Here is a 21,758-nt window from a genome sequence, read left to right as displayed (position 1 = left end):
CCTGTCAAAACACACAATTTTCACACTCATGCTGGTGCACTATTTACGTTTTTATTAAAAGCAGGATAAACTTCAAAGAAGAAAGAGAATTTTGAGTTGTTTCAATAATTTAAAACTGAAGCCGTAGTAATGTCTACCTAGTATGGATAGTATAATATATCATATAAAGGGTGGTTAAATTTCAAGGGCGACACATGGCGTGAACCACACCTAATCGTGAACGACATCGTTGGACTTCTTTCTTTGGGGTTATTTGAAAAAAAAGTGTACCTGTATAAGCCAGCAAGAATTCAAGAGCTAAAGGATGAGATAATTCGGCATATTAAAGGCATAGAACCTCAATTATGCCTCGGCGTCATTGAAAATTTTGACCATCGGTGGGAGGTGTGCCGTCAAGGCGCGGCGGCCATTTGGCCGATATTTTGTTCCATACGTAATTGAGATATACCAATATTATTATAATAAAGAGAAATGATAATAATTTCTTAAAAAAATTGTATTTATTCAAAATCAATCAAAGTTTCAACTCCCTTTAGTATAACAAATGGAACAGCCTTTGACGGTTGGAGGCACTGGAAGCATAATAGAGTAAAAAATATAGTCAAAGAGGCAAGCTCGAAAAATACTGAAATGTGTTGGACGCTTTTTTTAAGTATTCTAGAACGGGTCGGTTACCACACAAAATACAAAAAAGGTGAAAAAGTCCAGTTATTCAGTGTTATATTTTTGATCGAATTTCAACATTTCTCCTGCTTTATTAACTGTTCATAAGAATAATTGGAGAACTGAATATGAACGCAATGCCCTAATTGTGATATAATTGAAATAAACAAGATATTCGATTTTGTCCTAATTTATTTCTCCTTCAACACAATACAAAAAGTCGCAAAATTAGTCAACCAATTTCGTTTTAAAATTTTTTTTTACTAAATAAAACAATGTTAGTTTTTACGAAATAAATATAAAGAGATGGAAGCCTTTATTTTGACTTTTACGAGCTCTACTGCTTGTCTGGTTGTATTCTGCGTATGTGTAGTTCACAAGTGTCAAACATGATAGACGTAGGATGCCACTTGCAAAAATTATACATCTTCCGATAGAGTGCTTAATTTTGCGGCACTTTGCAGATATCTTTCTAAATATTTTCACCTCTTATTTCTAATGAAAGCTTTTTTCTTCATTCAGTTTCGTACATTTCTAGTATTTAGAAATAAGTTGTAATAATTTACTATTCTGTAGATGCTTGTGTTTTATAGGTGTTTGGTTAGGTTTTATAAACAACTAAATGGATGCGTACAATACAACACAATATTAAAGCTGACAGCGAGTTACGCCACAATACTGCTATAAAAGGGCACCACGGACATTAGACAAACACGCACGGTGGCAAGTGTAGCATCGGAAGAAAGAAATGGATGATCAGCACAGGGCACCAACACCAAACAGTAAGAACTATTATTCGTTATTTTTGGAGACTCCAGCGCACACGTGTGGCGTTAGTCCATTATACCCGATATATTTTAACTTGATATTTTATGCTTTTATTTACATACTTGAATAATTAATCAGATGTTTTGGTTTTTTTGGTTGTGTATGTGCCAAGAGGCAGCGTATCCGAACGCGTTGATGCGTAACTAGAATTCGCGAGTGCACAGGTTCGAATCTCCGTGAAGCACCAAAATGAAGAAAACATTTTTTCTAACAACGGTCGCCCCTCGGCAAGCAATGGCAAATCTCCAAGTTTATTTCTGCCATGAAAAAGGTCCTCATTAAAAACTATTTGCCGTTCGAAGTTGATATTAAACTGTAGGTCCCTCCATTTGAGAAACAACATCAAGACGCACGCCACAAACAGAAGTGCACTCGCCAATTACTTATTTATTTATTTCGGTGTCAGTAATAAGACCGTATACAGGCGAGCACAAGTTTAGTTTAATCGGAGGAAAAAAAAATTGCAAAACAAGATAATGCAATAGATGGAACTCTGGATGAGATATTACGAGTAAACGCACCTACGGTAACATGCAAAGGAATAGTTTCATAGATTGAGAAATATCTATATAAAATTGTGTGCATTTTAAGGTAGTTCATGAAACTTCAACTGTGCTGCTAGTCTTTTGAATAAATAGTCAAATTTTCTACCTGAATTAAATTTGATAAGCTTAGCTTTACATTCGAGCATATTATATTAAAATATAATCACACTCTTCTATGACTTTCCCTTGTAGTTAGTGCCGCAAATCCATGAGATTTCATCGTAAAGCATTGAAACTGTCTATTGTAAAAATCTCCTGATGTAATTAGATGAAGGAAAATTTCTCAACGTTTCTTCGCTTTATTTCGAAGACGAAATCAATGCAGTTATAATTATCTTTATGCAAGTGGTTCAAAATAGTTCACATCCATGTTCAACTCGACGTCTTATATGACTTTCGTCGACGGACTTAGTGCAAGGTAATCATAGGACTCACAGCTTTATTTCAGATTTAACGGGTTTCATGAACAGCACACTTTTTTTACCAGTCTGTTCCGACTTTTCACTATGGTCGTAGTGATACTCAGGAATACATAATATGTTTGCTTTTTGCACTGTCATTTTGGAACGAAATGAAGCCGGCTGTGTGCTTTGGCGTCATCAGATATAAAATTCGCAAAGGAATATGTTTCATGAAAGGGAATGCCACATGAAATTGTGCTAAAATTTCCGTTCAGTCAGGTTTGGCATGTAACCATGGGCCGTTAAACGCCAGAACAAGGCTTCTAAATTGTGGACGTTTGCTTCGAAAAAACAAAACTGTTCGCGAAGTTCTTAGAGCAACGTTTCATTTTACGTGCAGTTTATACGGTGACGGTATCAATGGGTCTTCTCCCTCTTCTCCCTATTTATTCTCTTATTCGTTTACGAATGTCTTTTTGTTCATTGCATAAAATGTATTAATTTATATTATTTACAATTCCTTTACAAATGTCTCCATATGGTATTTAGCTGTGGTCCATAATTCTGATATATTGCATATGCCCGTCCAATGCCTTATATTTCATAATCATGATAACTGCTTCCTGCCTTCAATCTTTCCTTCCAGTATTAATTGTAACGTGTGGTACTTGGTGTATGTGTCCAATGTCTCGCGACGTTTTACGGGTTCCGGCACTCGAAGTGTAACCAATTTCAGACCACTCGAGGAGCTGATGTACGGGCATCAGCTGTCTGTTAGTTGACTAAATGATAGTCCAGAGTATTGCTTACAAAAGCGCCATACAAAAACATTATCTCATACTCAAGCCTTACAAGATCTAAAAAGCGCATGACCTCTCAAAAAAGCAGCTACAAGTCAGACTAGAGAGAGCGAAGGAGTTGCTTCGTATGGCCGAAAGCGGTAAATTTCCGACCATTGTGTTTTCTGACGAGACAATTTTTCAGATTAAGCAATTCGTTAACTCCCAAAATGATAGGGTTTATTTTACCGATCATTCATACGAGGATTTGAGTCATCACTTGGCTACCAAGAGGTAGCACCCGCCACAGGTAATGGTTTGGGCCACTATAACCGCAGATGGGCACGCTTAATCGAGCCTGGCGTCAAGCTAAATGCGAAATATTATTGGAAAAGTGCCCTGGGGGTTGATTTGAAACCGTGGGCAGACAAACATTTCAGTGGCGGACCATGTACCTTTCCTACAGTCTCACAAAGCTCGAGTGAACCAGGAATGACTAAAAAGCAACATTCGGAACTTCATAACGTCCACACAATGACTTTCAAACTCACCAGACGCGAGTCCGATGGGTTATTTTCTTTGCGCTATTTTGGAGAGCAAGGTCCGAACTAAAAGATTCACCAGTCTCGAGGCGCTGAAAAAAGTCATTGTCGGCAAGTGGGCCAAAATACCTGCAAGTCAAATTTGGACAGCTTGCGATTCGTTTCTGGACCGTTTCAAGGTCATAGTCAAAACAAAAGATGGTCATATCGAGCAAAAGTAAATTGATTCTTAATTTTGTATTATTTTCATACATTTTTTACTTTGAATTGAATAAAAGTAATTTTCTAAACTAAATGTATGGCTTTTTAATTGGTTACACTTCGAGTGCTGGACCCCGTATTGTAGAAGTTCACGGTCTCGATTAACTCATTGTAAAACCTCCACGTGAGAAACCAGATCGGCCCACGCAGTTTTCAAAATTCGCTTGATCCTGTCAGCCACATAGCATTTCATTAGATGAACTTTAAGATTCAAATTGAAGTCATAACAACTTAAGATCTTTCTTAACTTACAGAATATAGATGTAGACATTTCTATTCTAGCTCTTATTTCGGCTGAGCATTGTGAACCATCCGTGTACGATTAGTAGCTACGCTTGCGTCACTGCTACTGCAGTGAAATTCGTTTTATGGTATTGGTGTTGATTTCAAGACCGTTATTTTCCTTTTGATGATCAACTTTATTTAGTATCATTTGCAAGTCATTCATCATTCAATTTATGAGTAAGAAGTGTGATATCGTCAGCGTTTTGTTTTTCCTTGTTCACTCCTCTCGGGAGCATGGGGCCTCGACAAAAGACTGTCTTGCTTTGGTTTCGTTAATCTATTTGATTTCTGACAAAGTAGGTGATAAGCCTACCACTGTTGACGTATCTAATATCATTTATAACCAGCGCATTAAATTTTATGCCCACACGTGAATTCCAAAGATCTTCTTGAACGATTTTCTCAGCATAGATGAGCAGGGGTGATAATATAAATCCTTGCTAACGACTTCAAGAATGAGGATTTCTTGCGATTTTTCTTTGTCAAAATTAATTTTAGCCATCAGGTTCCAATAAGGGTTCGTTAAATATCGAAACACCTTTAAGTCGATTGCATAAAGCTTGACGTATTATCGGTCATTACTTCTTTCTAAGTGAGAAAACACCTGACGTTACGGTGAATGCCGAGCGCCATCGAGCCATGCTGTTTTTTGTTTCCCGATGACATCGATGACATTTGATTTCAACAAGAAGGCGCTACTTGCCACATAATTGATTCATTGCAATACCCAAGTCACCATTGAAGACAGATTTATTGGAAAAAATTGTCAAAAAATTCGAAATTCCGAAAATCACATTAAAAAAATAAATGCTTGAACCTTAATAGTTTATTCTCGATTATAATAAAAAAAATCATGGCGACAATATTTCTGTTTTATATTATCATTTTAATTCTCAAGCTCTTAAAAAATACCCGTTACACCATATCTCACTAAAGATTTAGCGTAAAACCTTCAGCACTTATTACTTCACCCAATACATAGAAAGTTTAGAAATACCGAATAAGTTTTGCCAAAAATTTCGAATCCTTATTTGAGTATCATAACCAATGACTTCAATTATTCAAGTAAATTATGGAATAGCAATAACACCCACTTCCTTTGATAAGGTTTATCGATATATCCATCGGATTCTACTTATGTTGGTGTGTGAGGAAATATTAAAAGTTGGCTTAACGCATATTTGCCTGAGAAAATCGCGTTTTTGGCGCATGTAAATGGAATATCCAAAAGCCAATGGCATTTTCGTTTTGTAAGAGAAATATTTGAAAGGCTTAGGCTTATAAACAAAAATATTGAATGCATATAAATATTTATGTATGTATGTATATATGTAAGTACAGCTCAATGCCAACATGAATTCATCTGGCTTATATTTCGAATATCACTTCACTGTATCGTTTTCCGCACACGCTTTTATGATTATGGTCTTTGGAGTGAAAGTATGTAATATGGAGGTCATATACGATTTACATATCGTTTGGTATGTCATCAAAATGCGAAGCCTTCTGAAAGCTAAATAAAGAGTTTCCTCCTTGAGGGAAACTTTCATATATTCCATTTTATTTTTATACCCTTGCATTTGTGCCCAGTGGTATTTTAATGTTGTTCATATAAAGTTGAAAGAAGTCCCACTAGATATAGACATAGACTATACACGTCCACTTTTCATATGACCCTCTTTATATGTCCGTCCCTCTAATATTACAAGCAATGCCTATGAAGTTGTTTGATCCAAAAAATCAACAGTCAAACCAAATAATATTTCACTAAAATATGCGCGGGTATATGAAGTTCGGTCCATACCGAATTCAGCACTTTTTTACTTATTTTAACTCGTTTTTGCACCCTTCGGAACGTGCGGCTTTGAGTGGAACTGGCTGCACTGTGATTGTGTGCGTGCGCTATTATTTGAATGTTACATCGACATTATCGCCACATTTTCGTCGTCAAACTGTGCAAAGAACAAAATAATAACAAAGGGAAATAATAATAATAACAAGAGCACAACATTGACAGTAAAATAATAAAACACGGAGTTGAAAAACAAACAAATACTACAACTGCAAACACAATCAGTACACCGCATAAACCTACACATGAATATAACTTTATGAAGCAAAAATAGAGTGAGTTGGTTGACTGACCCGAGGGCGACTTATGACATGCCTTAAGAATATGTACCTAGCACAAAGCGTGTGTGGTCTTCAAACTTACAATAACGGAGGATCTAAGCGCCAATACAATCATATATGTTGTTGAAAATATGGTTTTGGGTATTATATTAAAAATTAAAAAAAAATAATTGATATTTTAATAGGAACAAAAAAACTACTACATGTACAGATATATTTTACTATGTAATTGACACTTACACACTTTATTGAGCCTATTGGCCTACTATACAATCCTGAATTTATATATAGTAAAGAGTGATCCTATTGGAGGTAGATTTTCCAATCAGGTTTTTTTGGACAAAGGGGTTATCGCTGAAACTGGGGTCTAAATCGTTCTGCAAAATTGGTATTGAAATGTTAGAGCGGCGCTGGAATGATAGTGTTGCTGTTCATAGAAATTACGTTGATGAATAAAGCTATGTTTATAAAGCTCAATGTTTGTGGAAAAACTGTGCCCACCACGAAAATTTTTTGTCGGAAGTGGAGAATTTTATTGAAATTATATTAGGTGCGCTACTAAGTTTCGCAGTTTTTTGATGAAAATACTACTTTATTCTGAAAAGAATGGTTACAAGTGAATCATTGAAAGTATTGCCCATCACTGGCTACTACTTTTTGCCATCTTTCTGGTAGAAACTGTTCATCTATTGAGGCTATCCACGGATCAAGCCATTTTTTGATGGCTTCATATGAATGGAACTGCTGGTGAGCTAGACCATGTGCCATCGACCGGAACAGGTGATAATCGGACGGCGCAATATCTGAAAAATATGGCGGGTGGGGTAGGATTTCCCTTTCCAATGTTTCCAGGTGAGTTTTAATGGGTTTGGCAACGTGAGGCCGAGCCTTGTCATGCTGTAGTATCACTTTTTCATGCCTCTCCACGTATTGCGGCCGCTTCTCGCGCAGTGCTCGGCGCAATCGCATCAATTGAAGTTGATACCGATCCGCAGTGATGATTTTGCTTGGCTTTAACAGTTCATAATAAGTAACACCAACTTCGTCTCACCAAACACATAGCGCAACCTTCGCAGCGTGAATATTCGGCCGAGGCGACGACGTAAAAGCATGATCGGGCAGTCCCCATTACTTTCTTTTCTTTGAATTGCTGTAATTAATCCATTTTTCATCAACCGCCACGATGCAATGAAGAAAGCCCTTCCTTTTTTGCCGCTGGAGCAGTTGTTCACAGGCAAAAAAAACGACGTCCAACATCCCCTGGTTTTAACTCATAAGGAACCCAAGTCTCCTATTTCTGAATCATTCCCAAAGCATGCAACGCTTGGAAATGGATTGGCGGGTAACTCCTAATATTGAAGCAATTCAAGGTTTTTGGCCTCCCTTCACGCGGACGGTCGACAACATTAAAATCACCGTTTTTGAAGCGACGGAACCAATCTCGGCACGTTGTTTCACTTAAAGCAGCATCTCCATAAACTGTTTGTAGCTCTAGATGGGCTTCAGCCGCCGTTTTTTTTGAATGAAAGAGGAAAATCAATCGCGCAAATGACGATTATTCGGCATAAAATCAGACATTTTCACAAAACCAAAACAAAATCACTAACGTGTCGAACAGAGACCTGCATGGCTTACTGTTTTCTTGAGTTGTTCATACGCTAAATTTCTTGCTCACATTCAGTCAATTGAACCAAAATATTTGGTCAAGTGCAGTCAGCTCATACAGGCGAACGCGTAGTTCAGCTCAGTCAACACGTATGATCTAATGTCTTCGGCTCAAATCTAATCATTGAACAAAAAGCAGCATTGAATGAAATTAGCATCGGCCTTTGCGTTCAAACGATCAAACTTGTTCAAAGAAGTAATTGTCATTATTGTAAATAGCACATGTTCGAGCAAACGAGCGTTGGCGTACAATGTACACTGTAAATTGCGTTTCGTATTTGAAAGTATTAGTTGGTTTCAGCAATGTTTCCTTATTTACATTATTTTCTTAGGTGTTTTATTATAAGTTTTAAGAAAAAAAACAAATATGAAAATATAGTGTTTTTGCTTTAAAATTTTGCTTTTACTTTGCTATCGTTAGTTACAAGCAAAAACTCATGCGGGATCATACGTGTTCAAACCGGCTGATTTGGCTCTATAGCTCTTTTATTCTTGCTCAAAAAAATGAATGTACAGCCGAACGAGCAAATACCCGAAACGGCTGCTATGAAGACGATTGGTGATAACATCGGAGAGCTAAAACGCAGCACATGATTTGATTGAGCTGAAATGAACAATGACAATAACTTATTTGAACAAGTTCGATCGTTTGAACGCAAAGGCCTGTTTTTTTGTTCAAGTGAAGCGTATGAATGTTTTACACTGAGCCGGTGCAGTTCTCTGGTGTCGAAGCAGTTTGTTTACCATATGTCTAAGCTTGGTTTATGACATTTAGGTTATGATAGAATCGACTAGCACACACTGCTGGCGGCATCTAATGACAAACAGTGGGAACTTAGTTACGCACCTACTATTAATAGACTGATTTATTTAAGCGCCAATTGTTGGTTCTGTAAGTTCGTTATAAGCTTCCGACGCGATAGTTATATTAAAGGAGAAGATAAGCGTTAATATTTTATCACAGGGCTTTATTAAGTGGAATTCCTACTTTTATTGGTGTAGCACATCCCAATGCGTGGTCAGAAAGGGACAATTCAAAATTTGTATTCCGTTCGTAGGTTTTGCAATTAGAGTTTACATGTTTATAAGGGAATCGTATATAGGGATTATTTATGCACTCGCGACAAGATTAATTAAAATGCTTTACTAGAGAGGTTTACCAAGCCAACAGCCTAGAATTTATCTCACATTAATTTTGTGCTACTTATAGGGAAATTGTAGCCAATATAAATAAAATTTAGTTATTGTTAACAGTAAAAACTGTTAATGAAAAATAATTAGAATACGAATTAAAGAATAACAAGAAGAAAATTTTTCGTTTACAATATAATCAACAGCAATCATTAGCTGCAATGAGTTGACCAATCTTTTCCAAGCTCATATCCTATCCCGTAAGTTGTTGGCCCAATGCAGTCTGGCTTTGCTTGCAGTTCTTGCTCTGCTTGGCTTTGAAAACTTGTAAGGCCAAATAGGCGCTTTGAACGTTGTCAAAACAATCAGATAATTCGTAAAAGGAAAAAAGAAAGTGAGATGTTAGCCATATTCAGTACACCATACATTTTTGAACCATGAGGTTAACTAGAAGCTGTGAAAATATGTTGCGAATTTTTCAATTAATAGTAAATACATTTTTAAAAAGTTCTCCAATCAGAGGTGCCATTGTGATATTCAAATAAAAGTGTACTTTTTAATATAAATGATTGGATGTTAATCTCATTATAAAGAGGAAGTTATGCCGTTAATAGTGGAAAATAACATCAGACGAATGACCACCACGACCACGCTTACAGGACAATAACCCTTTCATGGAATTTTCCATAACCGAATTGCAAAGTGGCTGCCCTATGTTCTCGATAGCCTCACGAATTCCATCTCTGAGATCTTGAATCGACCCACGACTCACGTAGTTCCAAAGAAAAAAGTCACAAGGTGTTGAATCACAAGATCTCGGTGGCCAATTGTGTTCACCTCTTCGAAAGATAACACGGTTCGGAAACTTTTCCCGTAAAAGACCAATGGTTTCGTTGCTTGAGTGGCACGTAGCGCAGTCTTGTTGAAAATAAACTTTGTCCAGATCAATACCATCCAATTCCGGTCATTAAAAATCGTTAATCATCTCTCGATAGCGCTAGATAACACCTGTTATTGGAAAACCCTTTAAAAGATACGATTCCAATCCCGCCAACAACAAAAGTTTTAGGTGCGTGAATTATATTTAGATCGACGAAATCATGGGCACTTTCAACTTTACGCAAGCTTGCAAGAGACGAGAAACATTTCAAGAATGATATATGGGTATGTTTATTTATGTCTACGCTTTTCAATGGCATTTATTAAATTTTCTTCAAACTATCTCTATAATATGTCTCAAATGACGCTTAATCTAATCGAAATGCATAAATGAACGGCAGCGGTGAAATTGGCGAAATTGCTAATGTCACAAGCGCTGCAAATAGAGCATTGTAACTTCGCCGTACTTCAAGCCCTTCAAGCAAAGCTACCATTTGGTCTCATTTCACATATTTTCGTATTGATAGTGCTCGAGGCCAAGCAAGCAAAGCCAGCCTGCATTGGGCCAGCATTTTTAGCCTTAAAAATAATCGCTTGAGTGAACAAACCTCAACTAACAAAACCAATTATTCAATGCATGAATCTGTTATGCCACATGCCTGACTGTATAATAATTACAACAATATTACAAATTTTAATGCTGATATTAAGAAATTAAAACTTTATCTTTTTGTGAAATTTAACTAATTGTATTAGTCTGTAAGACATCTCACTGTTGATTGAAATAAATAAATAATATGCGATATATAATCATACTTTTAAATTAGTTCATAAAGAAGACAGTTGAAAAAACGCAATTTTGGCTCTTAGAAAGTCGCCCGAAGTAAGCTTTTAAATTAGGGTGGCTATCACAAACTTTTTGTCTTGCTACTCCGTCTAATATAAAAGTATACCCATACATATACATATTTATATGTGAATTTACCGACACACATATTTCTTTATGCATGCAAAAGTATACAGATGCGGCTAAAAGTTTGTTGAATCGAAATTAATGTGACTTGCATACATAGATATGTATTTATGATTCCATTTACATGAGTTTACATACAATTATTGCATGACTCGCTTACGATTGGACTATTCAGACCAATAGTTTTGTATATTCAACCAAAAGTAAATGTTTGCAAGTGAGTTTATAATACACATCTACATATAAATACATAAAAAATATGAATGTTGCTTATATGTACGTACCGAAATCGATTCCCTGCCCGCACCAATCGATGTTGCTGGATCCAAGCGCTTCCAACTGTCAAGGAAATCACGTACAAAACGCCGATTAGTGTCAACAATACGGAATCCGGTTATATTGATAGCACCAAATTCGATGATTTCACTTTCCCAACGATCATCCATTACCTGAAAGAGATCCAATCAACGCAGTTATATGAAAAACAAAAAAAAAAACAACGCTTCAATAAAGTCACAAAAACTACCCTCACAATCGCATGAGCACACAAATCGGATAAATACTCGCCACAAAACAAAGATATATTTATATATGCATGTATTGTACCTATATATGTGCACATGTGCGCTACATACATGTGTATTTTTCGAATCGGCATGACTTTTGGCAGTTTGCTAAGCAAAAATTGGCACGTAGCGCTCGGTCCAATGGCAACACGTACAACATGGATAATTGGTTATTAATGTGGTTTCAAACATCAAAACCGCTGAACAAACCAAAAAAGCCACACAAATCGTTTTGTGGGTGCCCTTACAAATAAAACCGAGCCATAAAAACAAACGAAACTAATATAGACCAAACTACACACATCCGCACATCATGCCACATGCCAACTTTTGCTTTCGCTATACGAATATGTGTGTATGTATATAATTGGGTGAGTCAGCATGTTCCGCGCACACATTCACCTTTGTTCATTTGTGGTTTGGCAGTAATGCACAACGATTTATTTACTTGGCTTTAAATCTAGGAGCGTGCCTTGAAATGAATATACGTTTGTATATATGCATTTATACACACATACATACATATATTGATTGCTAGCGCGCGCATGGGTGTATGGGTATATACACACATGTGTGTGTGCATATAGGTATGAATGTATGCCAAAATATCGCTTACCAAACCGCTTAGCAAATAGTGATACGTTCTCCGTCCCAGCGATATATCGCGCACATGTTGAATGAGTATCTGCTTGGCCATTTCCGTTGGGCAATCTAGCACGATATATTTGTTAGTGAAACGTCGCAAGTCCTCGAGCGTATGCAGGAAGTCGATGGCCATTGTGATATTTGCAATGCGCTTTACCATTTCCACTTGAAATGACTCGTTGCCTGGCTTGAGCCCTTGGTAAATTTGCTGCAGCCGTAAGAGTCCTGAAAAATGAGAAATTAAATATGAATTTTTTTTTTAATATACAATACAATTTTTTTATATACATTTTTCTTAATTTCTACTTATATCATAGTTCGAACATTCTATTTTTATTCATTGTTTTTAATTTAATGGATGTTCGAATTCAATAAGAGACATTAGCAATGGCATACAAGAACTGAGGCTGTATAATATTTATCACATATCTATAGTAACGCGGCATTGCCTAATACAATAGGTAGGTATACCCAGCGGATGCGTGTGCAAATATATGACTTCTGCAGAAGTTGTCTAGATGAGAAAGAGACGATCGCGTACCTTCTGTGCCACTGTCCTGCTCTATTCAGGCGTAGACTTACTACTTTAGGTAGAAAATTATTTAATGAACTGGAAGAGGAGGATCTTTTAAAAGTTTTAGAAAGTACACATTGGCATTAATAGAGATAAGGACAAGTTCCCCTCACAATAGGTTAAGAGCCAGTGTGGCTCACTCTCATCATCTTCTTCAATCACTGCAGAGCTATATGTGAATGTTACAGAAACATTAAAAATTTTCGCCAGGCTAAGATTGGGGTACACGAAAATTATCCACACACCCCTGCTCAAAGGTTAAGCCAGCCCAATTTGCTTAGCGTGTAATGCCCACTATTCATGGGGAACATACTACAATATAATAATACCAAAATGCAAAAATGTAAAAACATAGACGTTATCAACAAATATATTTGCCAATGTAAGCTTGTTCACCAAATTTAAATTTACTTTCGGATTTAATACGCTTTCAACCCACCGTCCGACGCGCTACTTCTTACTTCTACGATGCGTAAGGTCCTGTATGACTCCAAATTTAAATTAGCCCTATTTAAGAATTTATTTACATATATTTTAAATAAAAAAAACAAATTCTATTACTTTATTCATATTTAAAGTAAATTTACAAAAGAGTCTATAAATTATGGGAAATCTTTGATTATTTATAGAAACCTCTGTAAAAAGCTCAAAGGTAAAGAATTCATATATATTCATATGTACATTCTATAACTTTCAAGTTTTCAAAACTTAAAGTGGAATTAAAAACAAAAACATTGCAAAAGCAACGATAATCATTCAAATTCTATCCTCAAAGTACAACATCTTTACGCTACTCATTTCATGAAAAGTGTTTGGAATAGTCTTTCTTCAATGAGCTCAAGCTTTTGCATATTTTCTGTATAAATCTAAGGACAAAATCCACATCTACACATTTTTCGTTCTGGGATATATTCTTGTTCGTGAGAATATTGTGAAAAACGCTGAATGAGAAACCACAACTCTCGAGGGAATGTTTCAATTCTGCTTCGACAAACAAAGAAATTATTGTGTTTTATATTTTGCTCCATTTGCAAAGTGTCAAAAAGATATTATATGAACATTTATACAGAGAATATCGATCACTGAAAAAAATGAACGAAGTGGCCACTTGGACCAAGAGTAGGCTATTGAATAGTTTGATTTTAGTCTATCGACAACCTCAACACCACCTTTAGTAAGATTGTGAAATAAAATTCAATAGCTCAAGCAATCAGAGAGGCCTTTTTCACATACATATGTCATTGTTGAATAGTTTTTCTATGACATGTTGGTAATGTACCAATATGAACCATGACATATTGGTAAAATCGTCTTTCAGGCTGAGTTAATAACTTTAAAGAAGGCTGCGTTGTGGGTCAGGAACTCATTCAGAACAACCGAATACTCTGACATTCAAGCTGCTATAAAACCTCTATCCCCAATGGGCTGGGTAAGCGAGGCTCCACGTTCATTATCTGGACTCGTGGACAAAGCACATCTCTGTAAATTGCATAGCGGATGAGCTGGCCAGGAGGGGTACTAAACTTAAATCAGCCAATTCTACCTAATATGTCGGCATCCCTTTGTCCTAAAGCGAGCTCTGGAGCAGGTCGGTCTACGTCACACAAGATAAAAGTAGATAGACCTCGAAGCCCACTGAGAGGTAATCAGATTGATTTGGGATTGAAGAAATGAGCACAGAACTGGGTGTACTCATCAATCTAGACCAACGTACCATCTGCACGGAGGTTGGTACCTTTACCGGACATTGCCTAATGCGAACACATGGAAAGCGAGTGGGGTTTCTCTCAAATGACTTATGCCGCAGCTGCAGGATTGAGAAGGAAGCGGGGAGCATTGAGAACTTGCTTTCCCACTGTCCCGCTCGTGCCAGAACGCGATATCACTATCTAAACTTTTACATCTTTGAATGTTGACCAGCCTTAAAATCGGTAGCCATTACAGTATCGTTTATGCGAGAGACGACGTGATTTTACCAATACTGGTGAGTTCCATCATTGCCCCTAACTAAAATGTAAAATCAACGGCATTTGTTGACGAACGCTTATAGCCTCTGTGTTAAGGTGTTAGAGACCAGCCATGTTTTGCTTCCGTACAATAATACGGACTTCACGCATGCACCGAATCTTCGTAGATTAGTGCGCCTAGAGGTTTGCGAACTCCCCCATACAGTGAAATCTTCATCTGCTCCACCATCTGCTGTGATAATCCAGCCGAGGAAGTAGAAGCTCTCTACAAATTGCACCGCTCATCCGTCAACCAATATCTGCCTTGAGTTATTGTGGTTATTTCTCACAGCCTCGGTCTTGGCGATGTTGACCTCCAGTCCGACAGTGCGTGTCAACGTGACTAGTCTGTCCGCCTTCGCTTGCATGTCAGATGTTATTGGCGAAGTCCAAGTGCTTAAGAGGTCTGGTGAAACTCCATACGATGCCTCTTTTGTGCAGGGTCAGTTGGCTCATGACGTCATCAAGGGGTGACAACCTTGCTTTACGCCTGCGTGGGTAGTGAATGGATCGCTGATATCGCCTTTGTAAAGCACTGCCCGTTCGGAGTTCTCGAAGAAGGCTTTGATGAGGTGGATTACCTTGGCGGGGACTTCCTTTCTACTCAGTGCCAGTGCAACGTAGTTCAACTTGCTTAACCTATGAGAATTTGAACTTTCAGTAAAGAAAATGAAAGTTAAGAATAAAAGGGTACCCACATGCCTAACATATTCATCTCCATCCATGATTAGAAGGCATTATCACTTAAGTTACCGGATTGTAAAATCTAAACAAATGAAATATGTAAAAAAACTGCATCTCCATCAAAATCAGCTTTACATCCGAAATAATTTGAGCAAATCTTTTCAGAAAATGTATAAAAATAAAGAAATCAGAATGGAATGTTCACAGAGTAGGAGTTTTGGAGTTTGCAATAAGGCTCAATATTTCTATAGAGTTAAAAAAATTATAAAATTTTGATGCTATTTTTAAAATTAACAAACTTCCCTTTTTAAACGGAAAATTATCAATTTTTTGCTTGAGGTAAATTTCAAATATTTCGCGAATTTTAAAATAAAATTGTCAGGTCTATCAATATTTTCAGTTAAAATCGCTGTCTAAGTAATAAGACATTGAAATTATAAAATAGAAGTAGGTTCTTCAAGCAAATGTCCATTGGACGTTTTTTGCAAGAAGAATTCCGTGAATAGGTTTCTTTTAGACGTTTCCTTGAAAAATGTTTGCCTTTGGAAGGCAATAAAACCCTACGCTCCTAGAATCTGATCAAACATTTTTTATAGAAAGTAACAACAGTAGTTTCCAAATATGGGCGAATCCAATGTGCCTCTGAAAAAAGTAATTTATAATATAATTTTATGAGGTTAAACGCGAGCATGGTGACATTTGTCAATGCTGTATTTTTGAAAATTGAAATAAAACATTCGGCATCCACATACATAGCTAGTAATTGGAGAAGAAACAATATTATATTGAAATATGGTAAAATTTCAACATCCACGTAAACTTTACAAGCAAACAAACAAAAAACAGCAAAATAATTTTTTTAGTGTGAAATGTCACCTTGAGAACAAGCATAAATTTTAAATTGTTTAATCGATACCTCGTAAAGTATCGATCACTACAGGCATCTACCGAGAAACGAATGGATTTAATTTTCATATATTCCAAACTAATATTGCTCCCTCAAATCCGTGTAATTATTAGCCGCGCATATTTAGAATAGCAATGAGTTAAGTCAAATGTCATGTAACAAACAGGAACCCAGCATCTCAATAAAGTGTAATAATATGTATTATGCATCATCAATTCGAGTGAATCCGAGTATCCTTCAAAGCATTCACAGTACAAGTAAAAATCAAAATGAAAATAGAAATGAACATAAAATAAAATTTAAATCCGAATATCTTATCGTCAGTCATATTACAAAGTGAATCACATTTTTTTATATTCATGCACTATATTTATTTTTAACAACGGTGGTGCTCGCAAATGTCAGTAATGTAAAAGAGCAGGGGGGGGGGGGGGGGGCAAATGTACTGAACATACGGGATGTACATACATTCACGTACATGAATTTTAGAATCCAACAACAAATTTTGTGAAATAGTAGGTAAGAAAAGTAAGAAGTATGGAAAGATTCCAACAAATTGGATGTACGATAAAAAAGATATAAAATGGAATGGCATGAAACATGAATGCGAGTATGAAGAACACAAAGTTGCGTCTAAGTAACTTGACGGAGCTGTTGTGAAAATCTCATATCAAATGTATGTATGGTGTAAAACAACAATGCTCTTATAGCAAAGCAACCAGAGAAATGACTTAGTATACGGCCATGGTGGGTAAATAAATAAATTCTTATACATATGTACATTTGCAGTCGCTTCCACAAACGCAGCAATTACATTTTGGATTTCATTTCCAAGCGATGCGGAAGCATGACGGAAAATCCTATTTGATTGCAAGTCAAGTGCTGATTGACGATTGCTGATCACTAAGATTAGCATGGATGTGCACGGATATGTGTAATTGCCAGCAATGAATGGAAAATCAAAAGTCAATGTTAAATAAATAAGAGTCTGCGTTGAAGTAAGAACAAATATATGCAAGTATATAAATAAAAATTGTAGACGTATATATGTATGATAGTTAAAAAAAAAGCAACAATGTATATTAAAAAAAATACTTGCATGTGCTTTTGATATTGTATATATGTATTATATATGTACATAACTGTATCCAAATAAAGCATGTAAATTAAACAAATGAAATATTAGGCAATAACGCTTTAAGCGAAACCAAAAACACTCGTCATTTGTATTGATTGAAAATGGCCCGCAGCCTTGCTTCTTTACTTAGTTTTGATCCTTGACATGTGAATGGCTTCGCAATCGAAAGCGAAACGTCGAATGAAGGTAAAGCCATACCAAGTTGAAGTGTGTGTGCTTGAGTGTGAGTCTATTGGCAGTGGGTCTTTCAAGTTCGAGTTACTCTTTTATATTTTATAAATATTTGTGCAATAATAAATTATTTAACGAATAATTACTTAGCAATGCTAGTAACAAAGGTCATCGGCTGTAAAAAAAAAGAAAAAAAATATGTCAGTCTATTGGCACATGAAGTAGTGGGTCTACACATTTTCGGAACACTGCATCAAAAATTGTAAATACCGCTGGAACATTGGAAAATACAACGCAGCAAGTTTGGTGTGAAAAGATGGACCCTGACAAATTTTATCGCATTTTTTTTTTTTACATTGAGAGAAATAATAAAAAGTTCAACAAAATAATTTTGTTTATTTATGACAAAAATAACACAAAATTATTATAGCGTATCTTCAATATCTGACATAAAAAAATTGTAAATAAAGCAGGAAAAATGTGTGTCTGCCAATAATTAAAAAGTTGTTAATAGGATGCATAATACGAAATTTTGCTTAAATTACACTTTAAAGACGAAATTTGGCCATACTTCTACCATACTCCACTTCAATTGCTCGCTATTATTCGACAAATGCTCCAAAATATTCCACAAATGCCGAGACCTAGTTTGTTTGGCACTTAGCTGTAAGTAAGCTTTTAATAAGGATAAATATTGAAATTTATCCATAGTACTTTTTACATATGCAAAATTTCCTACTCCGTTCGCTGCCATTGTGCCTCAAACCAATACACTACCCCCACCGTGTTTGATCCTAAGAATGAGATTTTATAGGGGGCTATCGGCAAACCTTAGCAAGACTTGTATTGTCCTCTTTACCAGAAAAACGAAGCGTGATGGACTCGTTTAGCCTAAGCTAAAACGAAGTCACAATCCAGCTTATCAAATATATCAAATATTTCAGAGTAATCCTCGATAGTAAACTCCTTTGGAAGTCACACGTTGAAACAAAACCAAACAAAGCTTTGGCAACTTTCTGGCGGCACAAGGGTGTATTTGGGGAGCAAGATCCTATGACTTTCCACGGCTATGATAAGACCTAGTATCACCTTGGCATCAGTGGTCTGGATGAGTAGACTCCCTCTCGGGGGGGGGGGGGGGGGGGGGTCAGGGGGAACTTATTGAGACTACAACGCACTGTAGCCATTTGTCGCACCGGAGTTTTTCCGACTACTTCAGCCCCAGCATTGGATGCTCTGGTTAGTCTACCACCATTTGATGTTTTCATCCAAGGAGACGCCTTGAATGCCATCTGCAGACTGAATCACAATGGAAATTGGTACGACCCCTGTCCGGTATTGGACAGCAGAGAACGTATGGACTACGATTCAACGATACTCGCCATGCCCCTTGTCTCCATGCCATCAGGAGACGTACTTGAAAAGAGATATAGTGTGGTGCCGCCTGATCTCAATTGTGTTCAAACTCAGAAAATGAGCCCGGCAAAGATTGTTTTCGCATTTTCACGGAAGGCTCCAGGACCGAACATGGTTCCAGCACTGGGCTCTACGTGGAATCCAGCGGAACAAAACTGCATTTTGCTCTTGGAATGCATGCATCTATATTTCCCTCCGCTTGAAATATGCTGTTCAAGAAGCGATGAACTTTGTTGTGGAAAACAGATAAAGAGGCAGATCTATAAGTGTCTGCAGCGACAGCAAAGCTGCGCTCATGGCCTTAGACAACCCTCCAACCACTTCAAGGGTAGTTGAGTTCTGCAAATCCAGGTTGAACTATGTCGGTAGACTTAATATTCTGACGCTTACATGGGTCCCGGGACACGCGGGTATCGCGGGTAACGAGATCTCTCACTCTTTCGTTAGGATGAGCTCTGAGCCCAACTTCATTGGCCCGTGGAAAAGGTAGGCATCTATGATAGTGCACTCTGCCCAGCATGTGGAAAGGAGAATGAGACGGCGGACCACTTTCTGTGTGTCTGCTCGGCCTTCGCTCGAATCAGGCTTGAGATCTTTGGCACTGATGTGTTAAAAAGGCTCCTTGGCTCCTTGGTTTGTAACCAATTTATATATTTCACCGGAACTTTTTTCTTTGGTTTTTAACTTTACAATTAAGTTATTTATATCAACCATCACTCCGAAGTGTCGCCTGACTCTCCATGTTGAGGTGTTTATTCTTGAAAAGTGAAAAATGCTCTGAATAACAAAGATAGAAACTTCCAACAAGTGCACACGTGTTGCAATAATATGTACCGTTATTCACTGAAACAAGCATTGAATAATTTCTGCAGAATTTGTTTGCTGTATGTCCAATTATTTGGGCTTGATTTGAACGTAAGACAAGATTTGCTCAAATTAAAAAGGAAACTGTTGGTGCTTTCCATTTTAATTCAACAGGGCTATTCGGGTCAGGTTCTTCGATTTCGATGTAACTCAAATATGTTGCTCTCTGGTCAAAATAATGAGACACGTATTTTTTTGTTCGCCTGAAAACATTTTTTTTCAAGATTTATCGGCAATTTTATTTTTCGGCTCAAAATCGATTTTTTTTTAATTATATATTATAAGAATTTTTTTTTTTAAATGCTCATAACTTAGTCCAAAATGAACCCATTTTAATGATTATGGGTTCAAAATGATCGACATTACTTGCATGAGCGACTTCATTTAGAAACAATTGCAAAAAAATAGTTGAAGAGTTTTTAATTTAATTTCTTATATAATTAAAAAAAATCGATTTTGAGCCGAAAAATAAAATTGCCGATAAATCTTGAAAAAAAATTTTTTCGGGCGAACAAAAAAATACGTGTCTCATTATTTTGGCCAGAGAGCAACATATTTGAGTTACATCGAAATCGAAGAACATGACCCGAATAGCCCGGTTGAATTGAAATGGAAAGCATCTGTTAGAAAACGTCACAGATTTTTTATTGCCATTTGATCTTAATGGATGACTATTAATTGTGAAAAAATATTTTCGTTTGTATTTCTTAATGCCACAGATATCATACTTTCTATTTTGAAGGAGGTTAGTTGGTTGGTTGAAGTGGTGATTGATTCAGAACGCGGAATGAACGTGCGCTGGTGATTGCAGTGCGGTCATAATGACCTAAATTATCGAAAACTTTAAAAAATTGCGAATTTTCACATATCTACCGTTTTTGTAGTGCCTTTCAAATATTTTTATGCGATTCTCGAACTAATTTTAGTAAACAATAGGTCACTATCCCATCAAACGGCAAAAGCTGTCAAAACAAAATATTGCTCAAGAAGGTAACCGCGTTGAAAGACCCTGCATATTTGACAGTACATATATACATACATACATATGTAAATATATGTACACTCCTATGTATTTTCGTTCATATGTAAGCAGAAAATCCCTTTTGGGACTTAACCATAAATTGCGGCTTAGATTGAAATGGAAATTTGAGCATACAGAATTTTGTAATCGGAAAATCACAGGCAATATTCTCACATCGTTTTTAGCTATGCTATTGTGAGTGTGTGTGCGTGTGCATGTGTTTATGTGACATATATGGGTACTTGTGCTGCTATGTATAACATCATGTGTGTATGTATATTGTTAGATGCTATTTGATTGTAGCTCAAAAAGGACATACAATGTTGACGAACTGGAAATCGCTGTCAGGGCCACATAGTCAGCATGTCAAAGCACATCCATTCTTATGTTTGTGTGTTAGTATGAAAAGCGACACACTTAATGTGTGCGGAAAAGTATACGAGTTGGTACGCATCCATGCAAGTTCGTTGTTATTTACACCAATGCATGGCGGCCGTTGTAGCCGAATGGGCTTGTGCGTAACTGCCATTCGGTAGGATCCGGTTTCGAAACCCTTTGTGGGCATGAAACACCAAAGAATAGAAATTGTTTTCTTATTGGTGGTTATCTTACCTTGAATGATGGTCGTCTTTCGGCAGGCAATGGCAAGCGTGCGAGTATATTTCTACCATGAAAAAACTC

The 21,758-nt window shown here is 36.8% G+C and overlaps 1 protein-coding gene across 1 annotated transcript in view; it reads right to left on the bottom strand.

Moving 5' to 3' along the window:
* The window catches only part of LOC128861694 (glutamate receptor 1), a 262,464-nt gene that overhangs the window by 98,956 nt on the left and 141,750 nt on the right, over positions 1-21,758 (bottom strand). The window contains 2 exon segments of the mRNA XM_054099996.1: positions 11,370-11,534; positions 12,268-12,521. Coding sequence (XP_053955971.1) covers positions 11,370-11,534; positions 12,268-12,521 — 419 coding nt within the window.

The sequence above is a fragment of the Anastrepha ludens genome, chromosome 4 (assembly GCF_028408465.1).
Source record: "Anastrepha ludens isolate Willacy chromosome 4, idAnaLude1.1, whole genome shotgun sequence".
NCBI classification, from domain to species: domain Eukaryota; kingdom Metazoa; phylum Arthropoda; class Insecta; order Diptera; family Tephritidae; genus Anastrepha; species Anastrepha ludens.
This window is presented reverse-complemented; position numbering and strand designations above follow the sequence as displayed.